Source organism: Coregonus lavaretus (assembly GCF_964263955.1).
Source record: "Coregonus lavaretus genome assembly, chromosome: 6".
Classification (NCBI taxonomy): Eukaryota; Metazoa; Chordata; class Actinopteri; order Salmoniformes; family Salmonidae; genus Coregonus; species Coregonus lavaretus.
The window spans coordinates 43,809,848-43,833,673 of NC_139993.1; the positions used below are offsets into that span (position 1 = coordinate 43,809,848).

The 23,826-nt window shown below is 42.2% G+C and overlaps 1 protein-coding gene across 2 annotated transcripts; it reads left to right on the top strand.

The window, feature by feature from the left end:
* The first annotated feature begins 1,911 nt into the window (after positions 1-1,911).
* Positions 1,912-23,259, top strand: LOC311130275 (calcium-activated potassium channel subunit beta-2-like). Of its 2 annotated transcripts, none has more exons than XM_084162999.1 (5): positions 1,912-2,048; positions 17,431-17,538; positions 18,150-18,320; positions 21,104-21,299; positions 21,803-23,259. In XM_084162999.1, exons 1-5 carry the CDS (start codon positions 2,005-2,007, stop codon positions 22,085-22,087), a joined length of 804 nt encoding a protein of 267 aa, XP_084019125.1. In that variant the 5' UTR covers positions 1,912-2,004; the 3' UTR covers positions 22,088-23,259. The 2 variants fall into 2 exon arrangements, with proteins under 2 accessions (XP_084019125.1, XP_084019126.1); XM_084163000.1 differs by lacking the exon at positions 1,912-2,048 and adding an exon at positions 7,477-7,578.
* Positions 23,260-23,826: the final 567 nt, after the last annotated feature.

Below are 23,826 nucleotides of genomic sequence, written 5' to 3' on the forward strand. Positions count from 1 at the left end.
ATAAATGTATTCAACTTCAAATTGTATTTAGTTTTGTGCTATTTACATGATTTTCCAAGATAAGTTGCAGGTGAAACAGTCACTGTAAGAACAGAATGTAACCCTCCTGACCTGTATGAATCCATACATCCCCCTAGTGGACTACAATAAAATAACTATACAATACGTTTTAGTTCCTTTCTTATCAGGTGTCTAACTGCTCCTCCTACTGATGAAATCAGGGCATTGAAGTGTGGTTCCTTGTTTCCTGTAGCTCTTACATGATTTTCAGCAGTGGAGGCTGCTGAGGGGAGGACGGCTCATAATAATGGCTGGAATGGAGTCTATGGAATGGTATCAACCACATGGAAACCACATGGTTGATGTGTTTGATACCATTCCGTTGACTCCATTCCAGCCATTATTATGAGCCGTCCTCCCCTCTGCAGCCTCCACTGATTTACAACAATAGGCTGCCACTATATACACTACATATACAAAAGTATGTGGACACCCCTTCAAATTTGTGGATTCAGCTATTTCAGCCACACCCGTTGCTGACAGTGTATAAAATCGAGCACACCACCATGCAATCTCCATAGACAAACATTGGCAGTAGAATGGCCTTACTGAAGAGCTCAGTGACTTTCAACGTGGCACCGTCATAGGATGCCACCTTTCCAACAAGTCAGTTCGTCACATTTCTGCCCTGTTAGAGCTGCCCCGGTCAACTGTAAGTGCTGTTATTGTGAAGTTGAAATGTCTTGGAGCAACAACGGCACACAAGCTCACAGAGGGGACCACCGAGTGCTGAAGCGCGTAGCATGTAAAAATCGTCTGTCCTCGGTTACAACTCACAACCGAGTTCCAAACTGCCTCTGGAAGCAATGTCAGCACAATAACTGTTAGTCGGAAGCTTCATGAAATGGGTTTCCATGGCCGAGCAGCCGCACACAAGCCTAAGATCACCATGCGCAATGCCATGCGTCGGCTGGAGTGGCGTAAAGCTCGCGCCATTGGACTCTGGAGCAGTGGAAACGAGTTCTCTGGAGTGATGAATCACACTCCACCATCTGGCAGTCCGACGGACGAATCTGGGTTTGGCGGATGCCAGGAGAACTCTACCTGCCCCAATGCATGGTGCCAACTGTAAAGTTTGGTGGATGAGGAATAATGGTCTGGGGCTGTTTTTCATGGTTCGGGCTAGGCCCCTTAGTTCCAGTGAAGAGAAATCTTAACGCTACAGCATACAATGACATTCTATACAATTCTGTGCTTCCAACTTTGTGGCAACAGTTTGGGAAAGGCCCTTTCCTGTTTCAGCATGATAATGCCCCCGTGCACAAAGTGAGGTCCATACAGAAATTGTTTGTCGAGATCGGTGTTCAAGAACTTGCACAGAGCCCTGACCTCAACACCATCGAACACCTTTGGGATGAATTTGAATGCCGACTGCGAGCCAGGCCTAATTGCCCAACATCAGTGCCCGACCTCACTAATGCTCTTATGGCTAAATGGAAGCAAGTCCCCGCAGCAGTGTTCCAACATCTAGTGGAAAGCCTTCCAAGAAGAGTGGAGGCTGTTATAGCAGCAAAGGGGAGACCAACTCCTATATTAATGCCCATGATTTTGGAATGAGATGTTCGACGAGCAGGTGTCCACTTTGGTCATGTGGTGTATTTATTGGTATGATCAGTGAAGGATGCACATGTCAATAAAACAGTCCCAAAGAAGCATAATATACTCAGAGTTTTAATATGCAAATTGCATCACTCATGCCTGAATGTAATCATTTAGTTGACATGGGAGGTAACAGACAGTAAAAATACAGTAAAAGATTATGCTGTACAAACAATGACAGACAATTGGTCAAAGTCCACAGACAAATGCCCACTGGCAAATTTGGCTTGGAATACAATTTGTTACCATGACTCTTACTAGCGACCTTCCTGCATTAACGTAAGAACTTCCTCTATTTCTTTCCACTTGGAAAAAACACTGGAGGCCCTGCCAGAGTACAACGCCATGAAACAAGACAGTTATGCCAGACGACACCGAGGGAGAGTGGGGTGAGCTTATGTCTTTCTTTCTCTATTTAGTCTTTCAGCCTTTGAAGAAATGACTACCCATGGACTTTATCTGTGATTGTGGCTCCTGTTCATTAACTTATGTTCAGTCTAGCTGTCCTATGCTATTACTCTAGATCAGTGCTTAACAATAGGGTACTATTTGATTAGCAATGAGGACAAACATGATGAGGAATGTAGAAGTTACACTGTAACTTCCATTGTGTAATCACTATTTTCGTTTTAGGACTTTTTCTATCTTTTATTTCACCTTTATTTTAGCAGGGAGTCCCATTGATATTTAGATCTATTTTACAATAGATCATCAATAAGACTGATTTTAGGAGTGTAGACAAAACAAGTAGATTTGAGAGTCCAATCCTATATACCTGCCATACAGCCACTTATGAATCAGGGTTCATGTTGATGTTCAGTTCTAGAACAGTGTCCTGGAGCACTATTGTGGAGCACTATTGTACTGTCCACTGTAACTCGAGATTGCGTTGGTTTACTTCTACCACTAGATGGCAATAGAGGAGTGAGTGTAGACATCCTCACATCAGACATGGAACTGTGTTTATGCAATTCACAGTATACTCGTTCAATTTGTACAATAGGAAGGTAGAATGTTTGGGATTGCTTAAATACGCTTGTAATTAAATATTTTCTAGCTATGTTTCTTTTATAATGCATTGGGTATATGACCTCTAACTTTCTGTAGTGAAAAAGTGTTTATTAATATAAAAAAATAATAATCTAGAAGTCCAAAATATAGACTTCAAGAGACAATATTCAGACGACATTCCTTCTGTCAGATATCCACTCAAAAGACACAGACTCTCTCTCTTTCTCACACACCAACACATTTTAAGCATGAGCAAGGGGTGGTGCATTGTGCCTGTCACTCGAATGGCTCTGTAAGGTATGTCAAACATTTTGAGCACACAGGCTTGCAACAGGGGTTAGCAGGGCTATGTCACTAATAGTCTACCTCAGAAACTGTCTTAACCAATAGGACATCTGCAGAAAAGTTAAAACAACTGCTGACAGTCTCTTGTGTCCTCAAGTTGGTATGGGATTATCAATAAGAGACATTTGAGGCAAAATCTTGACGCCTAAAAGTAGGACATGAAAGTCTCAGCACCAAAACGAAACACTGTTTCACCTGCTGTCTCCAACTGCTTTGGGGGACTAGATAGATAGATGGACATTCTCTTAAACTGTTAATTGAATCACTGATAGATATGTAACTGGTTTTCCTTCCACCAGCCCAGTGTTGTATGATGTATTATTATGGTTGTTGCTGCTTTCCCATTAATTGGTAATGCCATTTTCCACTGTAATTGTGTGAGTTTGTTTGATTGCTTGAAAGGGGGCAGAGAGAGAGCAAGTTTAAATGCCATTATGTGCATCCATGTAAAATGTTAACAGCTTAGAGACATGAAGGAGCTACTATCTTCCACTTTTTACCCTCACATTTAGGATTCCTCTTCATCGTTAATTAGACTTAAAGAACACTTTGAAGGTGCCTGAAAGTTATGCACAGGGATAGCTGCATACAGTATGCACCATAGCTAAGGGGCAATCCAAAGTCAACTTACTTTGCATGTGTTCTTGATTACATTATTTTTCTGAAATTAATTCTGATCAAAAGTCAACTGTTTTCACCAGCATCTGTACACATGGTGAAACAGTAAAACTGTATGATCAGTGTTGTGCCACTGGCAGTCCTGTGTCCACTCTGTGCAGTGAGAGAGCATGGCTTGACAGTGACACCCTCCTCTCCTCTGGTCTGCCATTATCAGACTCTGACTCGACCTCCTGACCCACAGTGGAGATACTCGCTGACCTTTAGAATGACCAGCGATCCGCCAGGTGTAGCTGTGGCTCTATTTTCAGTCCTCTTATGGTGCTTTCAAGACAACTGGGAACTCTGGGAAAAAACGAGGTCTAATCATAACAGTGATCTTAAGGTCGGACAGTCTAAGTTCTAGAAAGATGCCTGAGTTTCCAACTTGGAATTCCGAGTTGGATGACCATTCAAAACTATTTTCCCAGTCGGAGCTCTTTTTTTCAGAGTTCACAGTTGTCTTGAATGCACTGAAGTCGGATATTTCCGTGTTCCCAGTTCACAGTCTGCCCAGGCATCCAGAGCGGCACAGCCCATTAGCACTTAGTACGCAGGGGAAATGCTGGCACTCTCACCACAGACATCCTTAACGCTCCATTCTGTCACTCCAGCCGGGGAAATTAATGCTTCAGGCAAATATAGCCTATAGAGGAGGTATTGCCTTCTGCCTGCCTGCCTCTTACTCTAAACTGATTCTGAATGGATTTGTTCATCTGGGGTTGGTACTGTAGCTCAATTATATTCAGTCATGTGAAGAGTAAATTTGATTTAAAAAATTATAAAAGCCTGCTGGTGAATGGATACAGTAATGGTCAAACTATGACCTATTTTTTTCAAAGCCAAGTCATCCTTGTCTTAGGGATTCTTGATATAAATCCAGAGATGGTATCACTTTTAATGAATAATGATAAATAATACATGCAAGAAAAAAACATGTGTATGCCTGTAGAAGAGCAGTCCAAGGAGTTCAACTACACAGCAGGGCTGCTTCATATGTTCCTGATATGCAATACAGCTGTCTATACTGTCTTCACTGTTATTATTAGGTACAGTTCATTTATCAAATAGCCTAAAAGGATGTGCTATTTAACATATAACACAAAGGAAAGATGATTGTCTCAAAGCCATTCTGAGTAAACAGTCAGGTGTCTGTGCCATGTGCCAACTGCACAGCCAGCAGACAGAAATAGCACTCCAGAAACAGTCAATGACATCAATTCAAATCAAATGTTATTTGTCACATGCACCAAATTTCCCAACAATGCCGAGTTAAAAAGTAAGAAAAGGAAATAGTAACACAAAATAACAATAACAAGACTATATACAAGGAGTCCTGGTACCGAGTCATTGTGCAGGGGTACGAGGTAGTTGAGGTAATATGTACATGTAGGTAGGGGTAAAAGTGACTAGCCAATCATGATAGATAATAAACAGAGTAGCAGTAGCGCATGTGAAAAGTGTGAAAGAGTGGAAAAGTGTGTGTGTGTGTGTGTCAGTGTAGTATGTGTGACTGTGTGGGTAGAGTCCAGTGAGTGTACATAGAGTCAGTGCAAAAGAATCAGTGCAAAGAGTCCGGGTAGCCATTTGATTAACTGTTCAGCAGTCTTATGGCTTGGGGGCAGAAGCTGTTCAGGAGCCTTTTGGTCCCAGACTTGGTACTCCGGTACCGCTTGCCTTGCAGGAGCAGAGACATTTTTTGGGAATTTTTTGGGACTTCCTCTGACACCCCCTGGTATAGAGGTCCTGGATGGCAGGGAGCTTAGCCCCAGTGATGTACTGGGCCATACGCCCTACCCTCTGTAGCACCTTATGGTCGGATGCCAAGCAGTTGCCATACCAAGCGGTGATGCAGCCAGTCAAGATGCTCTCAATGGTGCAGCTGTATAACTCTTTGAGGATCTGAGGGCTCATGCCAAATCTTTTCTGCCTCCTGAGGGGGGGACATCATGGGTTTTCTCTGATGGGCATAATGTTGGGGGTGATGATAGCCACACAGTTATAGCATATGACAACACCTGTCTGTGCGGTGTGCATTCTGTGTGCCACCTGATGCTCAATGTCTTCTCGGAAAGCCCTCGGTTTTATATTTCAAAGCGAACAAGTGCCGGTGGGTTATTTGTTGTTCTTGTGTTACACAGCGGGGACAGAGGGATGTCTTGGTCTCCTGATAGACCTTTTGGCAAAAAAATACGTGCATTCTCCACAGTATACACCTTGCACTGTTAAGAGTCAGCTGGCGCCCACCTTGCTGTGGTTTGGCTCTGCTTTGAGGGGAATTCCTGTCCAACATGCAGACCATTTGAGTGTTTGACCAACAGAGTCGTGCCGCCGTGGCCCCATGGCATTACAGAAAGGCACACGCTGCCAGTGACCTTTTTAAAAGAGGTGAATATGAAGCCTATTTAAAATAACATCAGTCAGCAATGAAACCATATAATATCACGCTATCTGATACGGCCTTTGTGAAACGGTATACCTAGTATTATTAGATACAATCATTCATTTATGCATTCGTTCACACACTCATTCAACAAACCATTTGCTGGAATCTACGTAAGATTCTGTGGCATCTTTCCATAATTCTGATTGCCACTATTTGAGGCATTGGGGTAGTGATTTGAGTGGAACTTTTCTTGGGTAATACAGGAGAAGAAACATATATGTGTCAATACTGAATTAGATCAAATCGATTTTGTGACAAAAGACAGAGTGGAATAGATTACTGCTGTGGAGCTCAGAGAGTTTATTAATTGCTGAATGGAACTTCACAAGTGCTTTTAATGATAGAGATTCTGAGAATGGCTGAGTGGGAGAAGAAATACTGTATCTAGGAACAAACTGAAAAAGCAGTTACTTCAAAATAATAAACAATACACATGGTCATAAAAGAAGAGATGGTGATGGGATGGTTTGTTTGTGTTCTACCTGTGTTTAGTATTTACTATAAGTGCTGTATGACTAATGGGAAATAGAGGACGGTATAATTAGCTAATTCCTGAGAGAGACTCTGCAAATTACTGTGAATCAGTCATTCCGAACTTCTGACAAGCAAAAAAAAAGAGCTGCAGTACAGAACTCAATCAAACTTATCCAAGAGACTTATTATTCATGTTGCTAATTTGCTTCAGGGCGATATAAAAAAATGTCAGTGTCACATATAAAATCATTCAACCTTTGCCTCAATAGCAAACCAGCTGACAAGGACAGTTGAGACAGAGGCAATTGTGCTTGAGAATGTAGCTGAACTAGTGAGGGATATGAGGCTTTCAGGATGCATATTATTGGCCCAGTCGTGATATAAGGTCATTGTTCGAGTGTCATTACCTTGTTGCCGCAGCGGGGCCTCTTTGAATGGGCCTGAAGCAGTGTTATTAACAGCCTTCTGAGTGAATTCCTGCCTTGAGGCATTGCCTGAGGAACACCACAGGTCTAACAGTCACCAATTGATGGCTGCTGCCGGGAGCCACCTCTCTCCACTCACAACAATTTTGACAAATGCTCAGACTGCATTCACAAGAGTGGTGTGTAAATCTTGTTGCCAGTCGCTGTCAAATAATCTCCTGGCAGACAGTGCATGGGAAGTCCAAGTGGTAGTGTAGCGAGCGGCCATGATGCGTAACTCACCAGAAACACTGACCCCTGACTCTGACTCCGCTGCATGTCCCCCCTCTTCCCTCTTAGGACCAAAGGTGAGATTCAGGCTGTTTCTATCCTCAGGGTAGGGTTAGGGCTACTCTCAGTCTGGCTACACTTCTACTGCATGGTTATAAAAGGCTGAAAGCTCGATGAAACAGAACAGACAGGGCTTTACCACGAAGAGCCCGAGTCACCTGAGTGCACTCACCCTCAGACAAATATTTACAAGGACCTCGCTTACATTGACCACACTCATTCTTTCAGCAGGTATGTCTTTCGTGACGCATTTATTAATGGAGTGATCATGCTGTTGGACTGTTCAAAGGTTTCTTTGTTAAATATTTACTCCAACGTGTTGACTCCCATTCCTGTTATAGCCAGGTGCTTACAAATGGTCCCAAAAGACCAACCATGATCAATGGGGAACCTACATGTGTTTTAGTCTCATGATGTCACATTATTGTAAATTGGGAGTGATTGTGTACTTGGTATGAAATGGAGATATGCATGAGGATTTTTTTTTATCAATATTGAAACAAACAAAGATTTCCACTTAATTTATATTTTTAAAGTTAACATTCTAGAATATAATCTCTGTGTAGAATCACCAAGCCTTGTGCATGGATGGTCCAAGGTATATGGAGAAGTTGCATGTGTTTGTTGTCTTCTACTTTAACAGTGTCCTGCTTGACCCAAATATTTTAGAAAATTTGTTGAACATCTATTGTCTGGGCTATGACATCCTACAGTATGTGATGCCCCAAAAATGAAATAAGAAATATATGAAGAGTTAATTTGAGCTTTTTGTATTCTCCTATAAAAAGCAGAGTCCTAATTAGTCTGGATATAAACAAATGCTATGTGATCTTTATTCACTCTATGTGCCTTATTACAAAAAGTAGAGTGCGTAAACTTCATTCCAAAAATAACTATATTTCTTACCATGATTTCTTACTATAATAAATGAATGGGAGCATGAATTGTTACTTCTTGTCGCATACTGTAAGTCCTCATGTCATGCTATTACGTTGTATTTAATTAATGTCTCACAGATGTGTCTTTAATGGAGAGTGATTGATATCAAAATGACAGATAGAATAGAAGGATCTTTTGAAGATGCCTCAGAGCAAAAAACACAGAATTACAATTATCATGACATCACCACAGCCTGCTATTCCTAAATCACAAGAAGTAAAAATATCACCCAAGTTGAGTGGATGTAAAACCTACACCATGTTCCAAGTGCCACTGATTCAATGTCATAAACGTCCTCAATTTGAAAGCTTAACTGGGGTGCTACATGTTACCCCTGTGCCGAGTTATCATTCCCTAGTCACTTCCTCCATGGACATGCTCTGCCCGCCCTGCCTTGGTCCCTGTTATTAAGCTTCCCAGCAGCTCTGGAGAGGAGCCTGGACCAATGGATTGCTGTAATGGCCCGGCACCAAGTCCTCAGCCTCTATTTACAGACCAAAAATAGTATAGCACCTGCCTTTCAAACACACCCCCTCCCCCCCAGCCAAACACGCCCCTTCCTCACTGACTATGTCACTATCACATAGGATCACGGTGGCATCTGGTTGTAAATTATGTGTTTTTGAATGTCTTATTGATGGGATGTTGCCGAAGCCAGCCCTCTCTCCCCATACAGGAGGCATCAAAGATCTTCTGGCACCATGCACCCTCGGGTAGTTCAGTAGGGCACCCTCTCCCATTTCTCACAATACTTGAACTTGAAATACTTGAAATAAACTGGCTATCTGAGAGTAAAAATCCCATACTGGATTCATGCCATTACTGTAAGAATTTTTTTAACATTGAGACAGAAATCTCTCAGCCCAAACTGGCCCCTCAGGCAATAACAGGCAAGCAGACCTAATGTAATTAGGTGGACCCAGGTTGATGCTTATTAAGATTTAAGCATTGTGGATTTGTTTTTATTTATTAGCACATTAAAGTCACTCTTTGGGGCAGTTAATGCTTCATTAAAGGCAAACTACTTTTGTTGTAATTTTGCAGGTGCAATGCCGTGGCCAAGCTTGAAAGAACTGCAAGGTGACATGGGGCTTTTAGATGTAAGCAACTGGCTCTAAATGCAGAAAGATGAAAGAGAGGTCATGGAGAAACCTCCCTCAATTTCCCAGAGAACAGCTTTACTGAAAGCCATAAAACATTCTCAGGGTTCCCCATGTTTGGTTATTTTACTTAAATGGTACAAGTCTGGCCGCTGGTACACTTTAAATTCACTGCATTACTCATGCACTTTGGAGGCACTTTGAGTTCTAATGAGGACAATGTGGGAGATATGTTTAAGTCTCCAATTAGCTAAAGGAAAGTGAAGCCCAAAGGGACATTCATAGGTGTTGTACAGTAGACATGTCTGGGAGATCTTTTTTCTGGCCAACAATTAAATACCTTACTGTGATTGGTTTTAATTAAAATGGTCAAAAAGAAACAAAAATAGCTTCTTAGCAAGAGCAACTTCTCAAGCAAGAATTTTGATAGGACTGTCTGGGAGTGGTTGAGTGGGAAATTGAAAACTAGCTGTTATTGGCAGAGAAGTTTGGAACTCTGTTTCTTATTGGTCTATCAACTAATTTACCACCTGGTGATGTTACCAGGCAGGCCAAAACTCCATCCCACCACAACAGGCTGAAATCAGGCGGTGTTCTCAAAAAGCTCTTACACTAAAAGGGCATTATCATAATTTTCACAATTTCACAGTATTATTCCAACCTCAGTGTGGAAATATAAAACGCAGGAAAATCACGTTTGACTGCACTGTGCCTTTAAGGTGTTAATTTAAGGACAAATCTGAAAGTCACTGTGTGAGGCATGCTGGTGTCCATGGTGTGTTGTTCAGAAAGCTCTGGAGGAGTTTCACCCAGCTGACCTTGACATGTTTTCTGAATGAACAACATGGTTTTTCCACATGACCTTAAGGGTCAACACAGTGAAATGGCTAACATGTGCTGCCGCCTGCATGTCAGCACCATCCGCTGTCTTGAAGCACTGTCCTGTTTTACTGTGACACCCCCCTGAGTCATTGATGGTGGGCTCTGGCTGATGCCTCCTGGTAGGCCTCTTAAATCAGGATTGTAAAACATTAGAGAGCACACCATGGTCCTGTGTGTGGTGACACGTGTTTCCCTATGTGTCCCAGACAGCAGAGCTGTTGGATGCTCTTGTTCACTCTGCAGCCATTAGCCTCCCCAGATGACCAGCAGTGGATAAAGTTTCCATAATTAAATTCTAATTAGAGTAATAGACCTGAAAAATGCTCCCATTAAAATATAATTATAATTGTTTGATGATGACAGTAAATTAATACTTGCAGACAGGACAAGGTTTGTTTCATTATTATGTAAAACTAGTGAAGAGAGCATGATGCACCACAATCATCTAAATGAAACGTAGTACTAGTGCCACAGCTTCTTTGAATTGATCATTCTTTATAGAACATTAAATATTGTATACGTGCACAGACAGACTATAGTGAGACAAACACGAGAATGAGCAAGCACATTCCAGTGAATCCCCCTAATGTCATTTATCTGTCGTATTACCCCAGACTCCTCCATTTTCAAGATAAGGCATCAGTCTGTGATTTCTCCCATTCATTTACAGTGTAATTGGTCTGCTGTGAACAGAGACACAGCTATTTCACAGTAGCCAGAAATACTGTCAGCATCTAAGAAGTGAAGGCACAAATAAATAATAGGATACAATACCACTTTATCTCTATGTTTTAATCTCATCAACAATGTTGTCCTATGTTTACCTTCCGTGATGTCATTAGTACTATAATTTCATGCAAGATTAGGCATGTAATTATGTGTTAAATATGAGAGGTGAGCAGATCACATTGCTAATGAAGCCAGCTTTGCTAATGGGAAACTATGGACACAGCTACTCATACTGATACAATACTAGGAGGTAACAGGTTGCCCTTTAAAACAGGATGCATGGTTTTCTAAATTTGCTCTGACTCAACAGAAGGCATATAACTTGCCTTCTGGTTACAGTGTGTACACATTGGTCTCATGTAACTAACCCCTCTTAATGAACAATCCTCCTTTCATAAAGACAGGGGTCATATGCAGGACTGTCCCAAACACGCTGCTAGATCCTCCTACGTGCCACATCTGTGGGCCTTGGTGACATCCAGCAGGTAGTTAGTTGAGGATAGTGCAATAATCTGTTCTCATTTCAATGTGTCAGTGCTCCAGAAGGCAGTATTATCACGTTGCTTGGCTAAAGACACAGTGACACAAAGGTACGCCACCTGAATCTGCTCCCAGGCATCCCCTGACGAGTGTGTGAAGCCATCTAAATAAGTGTTTATTTAGAGAGAAGCTATTGAATGTAGAGACAGTATGGTTACATGTAATGCTTGGTTTGAAAGTTAACAAACCGTGAGCATTCCCAAGGTTTGATAAATATGCAATGTCTCTCGATTTCATATTGATGTCCAATTCTCATTAAATAAATTCCCTCTATTCAAATTTGTTGAATCATAACAGCCAAAACAATTGATTGATATTGAACATTTGGTCCGGTACACGAAGATGTTTATAATCCACAGTAAAAAATTATGCAAGTAAAAACTGCACCAATAGTCAAGATGTTGCTAGTACTTTGCAGATGGTTAGAATGCAGGGTGAGGCATTGTATTTTCTACAAGGTGACTGGAAGGGCAATGTTCCAGCTTGGCAACCATGCTTTTGTGTAATGGGTATTTCCATCGAAAAGGACCCATGAGTACCAACATGTGAAGTTCATAGGAGTCTATCAAATTGGGGGTCAAATGAAAGCTAAGAAGCTATATTTTGGGGAAATGAAGGCATAGATCAATTTTTCAAACATTTTCCATAAAGAATTTGACATAAGTAAAGACTTTGATTTCTGGATAAACAGATGGAAAAGGTGTATTAGAAAACATCTACCAGAAAAAGTCTTAAACACTAATCAGAATTATCAACAGTTATACATTTATTTCGTTTTGGAGAAATTGTTTACCTTCTGTACATTTTCCAAAAATGCCTTATGCCTTGTAATTCTGTTACCAAAAACCCACATATCTTTAACATAGTTTCACATTTTTCTCCCTCATAAGGAGGGAAGATAATGAAAGTTCACAGAAATAAGAAGTAATGGTAGACCTACCAATTATTTATAGTGATTTGACTGATATCAAATGTGTTTATTAATCAAGTCATTAAAACTGGTAACGGAATTACCCCAAAATATGTAACGGAATAACTGCAACTGAATTGGCTACAATGGTCACAAACCACATTTGGGTCCCCTGCTACTGTCCTCCCTTCCACTGGCATACTGTTATGTTCAGCTGATAACTGTTTTCTTTCTCTTTCTGTTGTCTGGTGGTCAAACCAAGAGTCTGGACAACCCCTCCCTCTCTTTCTCTCTCTCTCTGCCTTTCTCTTTCACTCTCCAGTTTTTCACTTTCCATTTACTGTAACCAGCATCCTCACCCACTGAGCACCGACCGACACGTTGAAAAGCAATTGAAATTTGGTCAGTCCACCCTGGCCTTGATGTTAACATACCAGACTGGACCAAATATGAACCTATCATAGATGTATGTTTCACAAGTTTGGATAGCACAGTACAATAGAGTACAGTGAGTAGAGCACAATAGTATAGTAGTACAGTTTAATACAGTACAGTACAATACAGTACAGAAAAGTAGAGTATAGTACAGTACTGTCCTTTACTGAACTCTACTGTACTGAACTATACTCTGCTCTGCTGTATTATACTGCACTGTTGTCTACAGTGCTGCGCTGTGATGTCCAAACTTGTGAAACATGAGGAGAATGACATTCATATCTATAATTATTCATATCCATAGGGCGGCAGGTATCCTGCCGGTTAGGAGGGTTGGGCCAGTAACCAAAAGGTTGCTGGAGCGAATCCCCTAGCTGACAAGGTACAAATCTGTCATTCTGCCCTTGAGCAAGGCAATTAACACTAATTGCTCCAGGGTTGCCGTCAATAATGGCTGATCCCATGGCTGTGACCCCACTCTCCGAGGGTTACCCACATGTACATACAGTGAAACAGGACTATATAAGCACCCCCTAATTATGTATTATGCATTTCTGTGTACTACAGATCAGAGACCCATTATGTACAGTTGAAGTTGGAAGTTTACATACACTTAGGTTGGAGTAATTAAAACTCATTTTTCAACCACTCCACACATTTACAAACTATAGTTTTGGCAAGTCGGTTAGGACATCTACTTTGTGCATGACACAAGTAATTTTTCCAACAATTGTTTACAGACAGATTATTTCACCTATAATTCACTGTATCACAATTCAAGTGGGTCAGAAGTTTAAATACACTAAGTTGACTGTGCCTTTAAACAGCTTGGAAAATTCCAGAAAATTATGTCATGGCTTTAGAAGCTTCTGATAGGCTAATTGACATCATCTGAGTCAATTGGAGGTATACCTGTGGATGTATGTCACACCCTGGCTCTGGGACTCTATATGTTGAGCCAGGGTGTGTTCATTCTATGTGTTGTATTTCTTTGTTGGGAGTTCTAGTTTGTTTATTTCTTTGTTGGCCTGAGTGACTCCCAATCAGAGGCAACGAGTGTCAGCTGTGGCTGGTTGTCTCTGATTGGGAGCCATATTTAAACTGTCTGTTGTCCCTTTGTATTTTGTGGGATCTTGTTGCAGTTGGTTGTGTTTAGACTTAGGACGTCACGGTATCGTTTGTTGTTTTGTATTTCGTGTGTACACTTTAATTAAATAAAGTATGTTCGCTCAACACGCTGCGCCTTGGTCTACTCGATACGACGACCGTGACAATGTATTTCAAGGCCTACCTTCAAACTCAGTGCGTCTTTGCTTGACATCATGGGAAAATCAAAAGAAAATCAGCCAAGACCTCAGAAAAAAAGTGGTAGACCTCCACAAGTCTGGTTCCTCCTTGGGAGCAATTTCCAAACGCCTGAAGGTACCACGTTCATCTGTACAAACAATAGTACGCAAGATAAACACCATGGGAGTACGCAGCCTTCATACCGCTTAGGAAGGAGACGCGTTCTGTCTCCTAGAGATGAACATACTTTGGTGCAAAAAGTGCAAATCAATCTCAGAATAACAGCAAAGGACCTTGTGAAGATGCTCGAGGAAACAGGTACAAAAGTATCTATATCCACAGTAAAATGAGTCCTATATCGACATAACCTGAAAGGCCGCTCTACAAGGAAGAAGCCACTGCTCTAAAACCACCATAAAAAAGCCAGACTACGGTTTGCAACTGCACATGGGGACAAAGATCGTACTTTTTGGAGAAATGTCCACTGGTCTGATGAAACAAAAATAGAACTGTTTGGCCATAATGACCATCGTTATGTTTGGAGGAAAAAGGGGGGGCTTGCAAGCCGAAGAACACCATCCCAACCGTGAAGCACGGGGGTGGCAGCATCATGCTGTGGGGGTGCTTTGCTGCAGGAGGGACTGGTGCACTTCACAAAATAGATGGCATCATGTGGAAGGAAAATTATGTGGATATATTGAAGCAACATCTCAAGACATCAGTCAGGAAGTTCAAGCTTGGTCGCAAATGGGTCTTCCAAATGGACAATGACCCCAAGCATACTTCCAAAGTTGTGGCAAAATGGCTTAAGGACAACAAAGTCAAGGTATTGGAGTGGCCATCACAAAGCCCTGACCTCAATCCTATAGAACATTTGTGGGCAGAACTGAAAAAGTGTTTGTGAGCAAGGAGGCCTACACACCTGACTCAGTTACACCAGCTCTGTCAGGAGGAAAGGGCCAAAATTCACCAAACTTATTGTGGGAAGCTTGTGGAAGGCTACCCGGAACGTTTGACCCAAGTTAAACAATTTAAAGGCAATGCTACCAAATACTAATTGAGTGTATGTAAACTTCTGACCCACTGGGAATGTGATGAAATAAATAAAAGCTGAAATAAATCATTCTCTCTACTATTATTCTGACATTTCACATTCTTAAAATAAAGTGGTGATCCTAACTGACCTTAAACAGGGAATTTTTACTAGGATTAAATGTCAGGAATTGTGAAAAACAGAGTTTAAATGTATTTGGCTAAGGTGTATGTAAACTTCCGACTTCAACTGTAATTCTGTTACCATAATTCCGTTACCCTAATTCCATTAATGGGTGTAAATCCACTTCACTTACTGTAGTTCAATAACCAAAATAATTTTTTTCTCAAACTCAAGGCGCCATGTCATAGCTGAAATCCCATTTTTTCTTCAGACATCTTTGAATCTTAATTCAGAGCAGATATTTAACAGAGTTTTTGGAAAACGTGCTTGCATAAAAACCTGAGGGAGATTTTACTGTAATTCTGTTACCAAAGTTTGCATCTGCACAGTTCTTCCACTAATTTCATTATGGTAAATTTTCAGTGGAAATTCTTAAGTATTCCTGTATGGTTTGTTAAACTTTGAAATCAATAGTTTGTTTGGCATACATTTTAAAGTGAAAAAGCGTAATTCCGTTACTGTGGATTTGGCCTAATCTGTAATAAAAGCCCCAGCAGTTACAGCCTACTTCATTGTGAGTCCCCATTTGTTAAATGGTTTATCATCATGTATTTATATTGCAGATTGCTTTATAGTTTACACATTCTGTAAATGTAAGAGTTCTGAGCCAGACAGATGAAGGCGAGAGAGACGGTGAAATGCTAGCTGTAAGCTCTACAAGGACTTTAGCCCAGCCAGCAGGAATCTCCACTGTCAATCACCAGTAAAAGCTGTCCACTCTTGACTTAGATCTACCACGTCTGTCTCTGCAGATGTCTGCTTTACCATTTTATAGACATTGGAGATTCCACCCCAACGTAGCCAAAAAAGGTATCTCAGATTGTTCTGGCAATGGCTTATTTTTTTAACATATGGTTTGGAAGAATATACTCTTCAAACATGTACATCCTTATCTGTGACATCCACCACAGTCTCCAGCAGTCTCAGTCCACACTCATTTAATATGGCTTATTAAACCCCCCTCTTCATTTTAAAAATTCACAATGACACAGTGTGGAAGTGGGGTCATCGCACATGTCAACAAATAACCCAGCAACAGGAGCACACCTCTGGCAAATACAATTACACGCATCTGAAAACAGAATGCATCACTTTGCATTGGCACATGAACTGTTATCTCTCCTAAATATGCAGCCAGAGGTCCCGTGTGTGTATATGCGTGCTTTGATAGACCCAGAGGACTATGGAGGGGTTAATGAAATGTTTACCACAGTCTTATCCCCATGCCTTTGAGTTACAGGACACACACACACACTGACACGCATGCGCGCACACACACAAAAAACTTTTTTTTAACCTTATCTACATAATGAGGGGATGTTTGTGTATTTGTTTAAATCTCCTAATCTAAGGCGACCAAAAGGGGCTGGGCAATCTCACTACTTTCCTTACTATGCCGAGCAGTTTGTCATTTTCCCTGAAAACACCAGTGCAACTATGTTGCTAGGGGACTCTCCATCAAGGACTATCAACAGAGGGAAGTTGGGGAGGAGGAACAGGGGAGGGAGGCAGGCTTTGAGTGCCTGTTGCCTCTTACTGCTGAATAGTCGGAAGGGATCAATGCTGTCGCAGGTCCTCTCTGCCTGGAAACCTCATCATTATTCCACCAGCCTGCCGCCGTAGCTCGGACTATGAATAGTCAATAACAAATGAACAGGCAGGAAATAAAGTGCCAGACGAGTGGGCTTGACGCACACAGGGAGGCGTGTGTGTCATGAACACTGTGCGTGTGCCTCAGGTGCATGAGTGCTGCTCCTGCTCCGCCACTCCGCCTCTCCACCTCTCCACCTCTCCGCCTCTCCGCCTTGGTGGACTCCAGCTCTTCAAACAGTCCAAGGATTATTTCTACCTTCACTTATCCCAGTGGATGGCGAGTGGCTCTGAACTCTGTGAGAAAGTGGTTTTTCCTTTCTGCAGTGAGAAAATGATTGTCACTTGGCTGTGGGGTGTCCTGACCAGGCTCTGTGGGGGTGGCACTGCCAAGACAGGCGTGTGGAGACTGAGGGCCACATGGGTCACTGAGTGTGTGTGTCTGTCCCTGGCAGGTGGTCTCAGACGCCCTCTGTGAGTGGTGGTGGGCACAGAGTGTCCTCAGGGAGGATGTTCCTCTGGGCGGGAAGTAAAGGAGCTCAGGGATCAGGAGGTGAGAGAAGGTACAGTACCCTTAATATTTTACACAACACAAAGGATCATGGGAAAGATAACAGACAAAACTTAACTTGTGCGCTCAGCTTTCAGCAACAATAATTGTGTATAAAAGGGAAAAGCTAGTCAGTTTGTATTTGTAAAAACTCATCCACCCCTGAAAGTGCTTTCTTCTGCAAAAGATCTAAGGGAAAATAACAACTATTACCATTTTAGCCTCCAGACATCTCATTATCTATAGGTCTACCAGTCATCAGTATTATTAGCTATGACATTTAGACTGTTCACATTATTCGTGAGGGAAAATGTATCACATGATCAAAATAATTGATTGAAAGCGTTACATGTTCATGCCTAAGAGAGGAGAGTTGAATTCATACTGACCCTTAAAAGGCTATTGATTATGAATTGATTTGACTAATGCCATTTGATCAAGCCAGATGTCCTCATGACGCATTCCCGGTAAATGTTAAAAGAGCTTTTAGGGGTGGAATTACTTGTCACTGTGTGTTTACAGTTCTGTAATCCCTAACTTGGTGTGTGTGTGTGTGTGTGTGTGTGTGTGTGTGTGTGTGTGTACGTGTGGGCCTGCGTGTGTGTGTTGTAATGCATGTATCAGGACTATTTATCAGAAGGTCCGGGAGTATGACGTGCTAGACAAAAGGAAGACAGTGACAGCGCTGAAGGCTGGGGAGGACAGAGCTATTCTCCTCGGACTCAGCATGATCCTCTTCTCTGTGATGATGTACTTTGTGCTGGGCATCACCATGGTGCGCTCCTACTCAGACAGGTAATGTGCTCTCACTCACCAAGTCACTCACAATGTCCTGATGTTTGTTTTTCCTTTTGTATTGGCTGTTAGATGCTCATCATGTGCCATCATGTGTATTTTACTTTGGCTATAAGGATAATGGCTCATATGCCATCTGAACTGTTACTGAACCACACCCCTTAGCCAAACTGTGTTTCTGTCGGTCAGGCTGTGATGTAAGGTGCATGGGAATCTTCATAATCCCCCTATATTAGCCCCTCCCCAGGAGCTAATACTCAGGAGCTAAAACTATGTGTTCCAAATGCTGTCACCCAAGTCATAGACTGTTCTCTCTGCTACCGCACGGCAAGCGGTACCGGAGCGCCAAGTCTAGGTCCAAAAGGATTCTTAACAGCTTCTATCCCCAAGCTATAAGACTGCTGAACAATTAATCAAATGGCCACCCGGACTATTTACATTGATCCCCCCCCCCCCCCCTTTTGTTTTTACACTGCTGCTACTCACTGTTTATTAGCTATGCATAGTCACTTTACCCCTACCCACACGTACAAATTGACTCGGTACCGGTACCCCCCTGTATATAGCCTGGTTATTGTTATGTAATTTTTTAAAATTGTATTTAGTAAATATTTTCTTAACTCTATTTCTTGAGCTGCATTGTTGGTTAAGGGCTTGTAAGTAAGCATTTCACGGTAAGGTCTCAACCTGTTGTATTCGGCGCATGTGACAAATAAAATTTGATTTGATGTGAGCCATGACCAGCCTTTCAAAGTATTTCATGGCTACAGATGTAAGTGCTACGGGGGGATAGTCATTTAGAAAGGTTACCTTGGCATTCTTGGGCACAGGGACTATGGTGGTCTGCTTGAAACATGTAGGTATTACAGACTGGGTCAGGGAGAGGTTGAAAATGTCAGTGAAGACACTTGCCAGCTGCTTAGCGCATACTCTGACTATGCGTCCTGGTAATCAATCTGTCCCTGCGACCTTGTGAATGTTAACCACATCGGTTACGGAGAGCGTGATCACACAGTCCTCCGGAACAGCTGGTGCTATCATGCATGGTTCAGTGTTGCTAGCCTCGACGCAAGCATAGAAGGCATTTAGCTCGTCTGGTAGGCTTGCGTAACTGGGCAGCTCGCGGCTAGGTTTCCCTTTGTAATCCGTGATAGTTTGCAAGCCCTGCCACATCCGACGATTGGCAGAGCCGTTGTAGTAGGATTCAATCTTAGTCCTGTACTGACGTTATGCCCCTTTGATGGTTTGTTGGAGATTAGTGACCCGCTCCTTGAGAGCGGCAGCTCTAACCTTTAGCTCAGTGCGGATGTTGCCTGTAATCCAAGACTTCTGGTTGGGATATGTACGTACGGTCACTGTGGGGCGACTTCGTTGATGCACTTATTAATGAAGCCGGTGACTGATGTGGTAAACTCCTCAATGCCATCGGATGAAACCTGGAAAATATTCCAGTCTGTGCTAGCGAAACAGTCCTGTAGCTTAGCATCCACTTCATCGGACCACTTCCGTATTGAGCACGTCACGGGTACTTCTTGTTTGAGTTTTTGCTTGTAAGCAGGAATCAGGAGGATAGAGTTATGGTCAGATTTTCCAAATGGAGGGGGCGAGGGAGAGCTTTGTATGCGTCTCTGTGTGTGGAGTAAAGGTGATCTAGAGTTTTTTCGCCTCAAGTTGCACAGGTGACATGCTGGTAGAAATGAGGTAAGTTTTCAGTTTTCCTACGTTAAAACCACCGGCCACTAGGACCGCCGCATCTGGGTGAGCATTTTCTTGTTTGCTTATGGCCTTATACAGCTCGTTGAGTGTGGTAGTGCCAGCTTCGGTTTGTGGTGGTAAGTAGACAACTACGAAAAATATAGAAGAAAACTGTCTTGGTAAATAGTATGGTTGAGTTTACCCCACGCTGCCGTTCTGTCCTGCCGATGTTGAAAAAAACTCCCTGATTTATATTTTCCATGTTGTTGTTCAGCCACGACTCGGAGAAACATAGGCTAGTTTCATCACGTATCCCGCACGCCAGCCTCTATAATACTGCCTCTTCCTTCTCTGAGTGTTGGGGATTTGGGCCTGGTCCGGGATGAGCAGTATGTCATTCGCCTATGACTCATTGATGTAGTCTAGGTTAGTGATCGCTGTTCTGATGTCCAGAAGCTATTAATGGTCATAGGAAATGATGGAGGAAACATAATGTACAAAAAAAGTTAAGATCAGCGCAAAAAAACACAAAATAGCACAATTGGCAAGGAGCCTGTAAAACGGCTGCTATTCCCCACAGCGCTTTCTATTTGGATTCAGTGCAAAAGGCTTTCAATTTTAAAGGCAGTGCAACATTTATCCTACGAGAGAAAGTGAAAGCAAGTTATTCAAAATAGATGACAGAGATATTCAAAAGGGACACACGCTGCTGGATTACTAAAATCAATTTCCAAATATCCGTACATACACTATAAGGCATGCTGGGCTATTCAAAAGGTTAAGAGACTTTGGAATTCAGCTAATCACTATAATCTGCTATTTGCTAGTGTTGTCAATCTTTTCTCCCATTTCTACTATTCAACTGATTCAGTCTGCTTCACATCATGCAGTCTCTTGCAAATTCCTCCTTTTTCATTTAATTAAATGTTATTCATTGTGTTGTTGGATACAGTTGTTGTTGATGTTGAACTAATCTTGTGTGGCATCCAAACACCAATATTTGGAAAGGCATCTGGGTAGAGCTATACGCAGGTCAGTAACTATTTCATTCTGCTCCCTGCCCCCACCCCTAACCCTATGCCATGTAGTGTGTGGACGGAGGAATCCAGCTGCACTGTGCTCAACTCCACCATCGTGGCGGAGATTAACTGTACCTACAGCTGCGGCTCTGAGTGCTGGAAAAGCTCCAAGTACCCGTGCCTACAGGTGTTTGTCAGTCTCAACACATCCGGGAAGGTTGTCAGACTCTCCCACAACGAGGAGGCACAGGATACCAGCCCAGAGGTGAGAAAGAGGACATGCTTAAACATAACATGTCTAATAGTAAGCCTTTTTTTCACTGTCCTGCTTCAGCTACCGTAATATATGCCTGGTTTTACTAATTATGTGGTAGCAATGTGCAATCAAATGATTCAACACAAACAGTAAGTACATAATCACTGCTATAAAATATGTATCTACCATGTAATTAGTGTAACAATGAGAAAACAATATGGTTTAATCCACCCTAATTCACTATAAATAAATAAATAAATAGTTTATCACAATGCACCCACATGAAAATAATTATAATTAAGATAAATTAACGATTAATTGATGACAAATGATTAGGCCTGTATTTAATTATGAATCTGCACAACATTAACTTCAGACAACTCCTCCTCAACACATTACTGGAGGAGAGGGGAAATGGAGGAAAAAGCCTTGCAGCTGAAAACAATTTCGAGAAGTAAAATTTCAAGTCAACTCATCCAAGACTCGTAATAAATCTGTCTTTGTTCTCTTAGTGCTTCTATGTGCCCAAATGTCGGAAGGACTACAACGCGATGTACACCGTAATCATGAACATCTCGGAGCGTCTGAAAACACAGCAGCTGGTGTTGTGTTACACGGACCCAGGTGAACAGCAGGACAGTGCTCTACTGACACGCATCTATGGCCGAGTGGCAGTGTTCCACTCACTCTTCTGGCCCACCTGCACCCTCATTGGTGGAACCATCATCATCGCCATGGTGAAGCTCACCCAGTACCTGTCCATCATGTGTGAACAGGTGGGCAGGATCAAAAGGTGAGCGACAGGGCACATAGGACAGGGGCCAGACTACAGTAGCAGCACATAGCACTGGTCTTCATACGCTGCCTAGGAACCTTACGGAAGCTTTTTATGTTCCATTAGCACTGAAGAGACCTGAGTAATAGAGTGACAGGGGATCTGGGGGCTTATATTCATCACATGACTCCTCTGGTTCTTCTGAGGAAAGCAATAGGACTGATGTGTGCTCCCGGCAGTTGTGGCATGGCAAGTGAAAGATTTTGTCCTGGAATCCCTTTTATGCACCTCTGCAAGTGGTACAATCTTACGAGGCGATGGCTTTGAAGAAGTGGCCAACAATGGACCTGATCTGCCCTTGAACCCTAGTCAGCTTTGGTGATCCATTCACACTGTGACCAAAAGGCAGTGACGACAAGAGAGTTTGACCGAGACAACTGTGTCGAAGCCTTCCCCAAAATACTGATCCAAACTTGGCTCCTCGTGGTAATGGTGTTGGGTGGAGGGTTACACAACTCCAGGCGGCTGGGACGAGTCCAGTCCCCTGAGCGAGGTGTTGACTATCTATGTTGTATTCCTGGGTCTGTAGAGACCATTCCAAGCTAATAGTTCAGGATAAACACTTTCTTGAAGCATGGTGTAGCAGTAATCACATATCACAATAGTTGTTAGTCACTAGGACGCTTAGACCGTTAAGTACAATGCAACTTCCCAGGGCAAGTGTTCAATACAAAATGCCTAAATTTCTGGTCCCAACACTGTGGTAGATTGCTATGAGTTTCAGACATGAATTCTACAGGACTTTCTCTGAAAGGGGTAAACATACTGTGAGGCCAACTACGTTTTCAGGGCCTGGAGCACAAATTTAATTGAGAAGAAGCACAAATCCATAATGGAGGTCAGTCATGGTGTGTTTTACCACAAATATTTACAGAATTATGATTGATTGAACACATTCAGACCAAACTGGGTAAAAATGCCAATATTTCATTCTTGGCTCCATGATCACTATTATTAGTTTGTTATTATTTTGCTGTCACAATCATCTCATGTTGTCATCAGCAGTTTATCCATGTCTATAATGTGCTACACTATTGACTGTTTGACTTGCTTTCTTATCAATTAATGCAAACCAATGTAAATGCAATTTTGTCTTGCATTCATAAATTAAAAGGCAAACTCAGCAATTACAGTACTTCCCTGGTTTGGATTTAGTGATTGGGTTGGTCAAAGTAGTTAAAAGGTTCAAGAGATGCACAATAAACTTAGCCTTAGTATAAGAGCAATGTTCATCACCTGTGAAACCATGTAGAATTTACTGGTATAATGCCTTATTTTATGATTGATAGAGTGTCTAGGCGAACAATTAATGTCATTTCTCCCTTAACCCTACAGTCTACTTAATAATATAGGTGCGCTGATGTTCTTTTAAAGCACAGGTCAGTCCTTGGGATTTACTCTCTCCTCAGCTCAGCAGTATTTCCAGACAGACCATTTGATTTGACCATCCCAGAGAGATGGATTTGCAGTGAATGGTACCTGAAGTGTCTTCAAAGGGCACCTTATTTAAAGTGCAATCAGCTGACTAGCTGTGATGAATCTGTAGTTGGGGCGTAATCAGTCACTGGGCCTGTACGTGCCTTCCACAGGGGGTTGGATCCAGCTCTGGTGACAGTAATTCCTCACAAATAAACCCTCTGAAATCTACCTAGCTATGGTGGTCAGAGGGACAATTGTCAGTGTAGTGACTATAATAGGAAT

Coding starts and splice junctions, on each gene's coding strand:
- LOC311130275 (XM_084162999.1), top strand. CDS start 2,005: ATGAAACAAGACAGTTATGCCAGACGACACCGAGGGAGAGTGGG. Junction 18,321..21,103: donor GTGCGCTCCTACTCAGACAG/GTAATGTGCTCT, acceptor TATGCCATGTAG/TGTGTGGACGGAGGAATCCA. Junction 21,300..21,802: donor CACAGGATACCAGCCCAGAG/GTGAGAAAGAGG, acceptor TTGTTCTCTTAG/TGCTTCTATGTGCCCAAATG.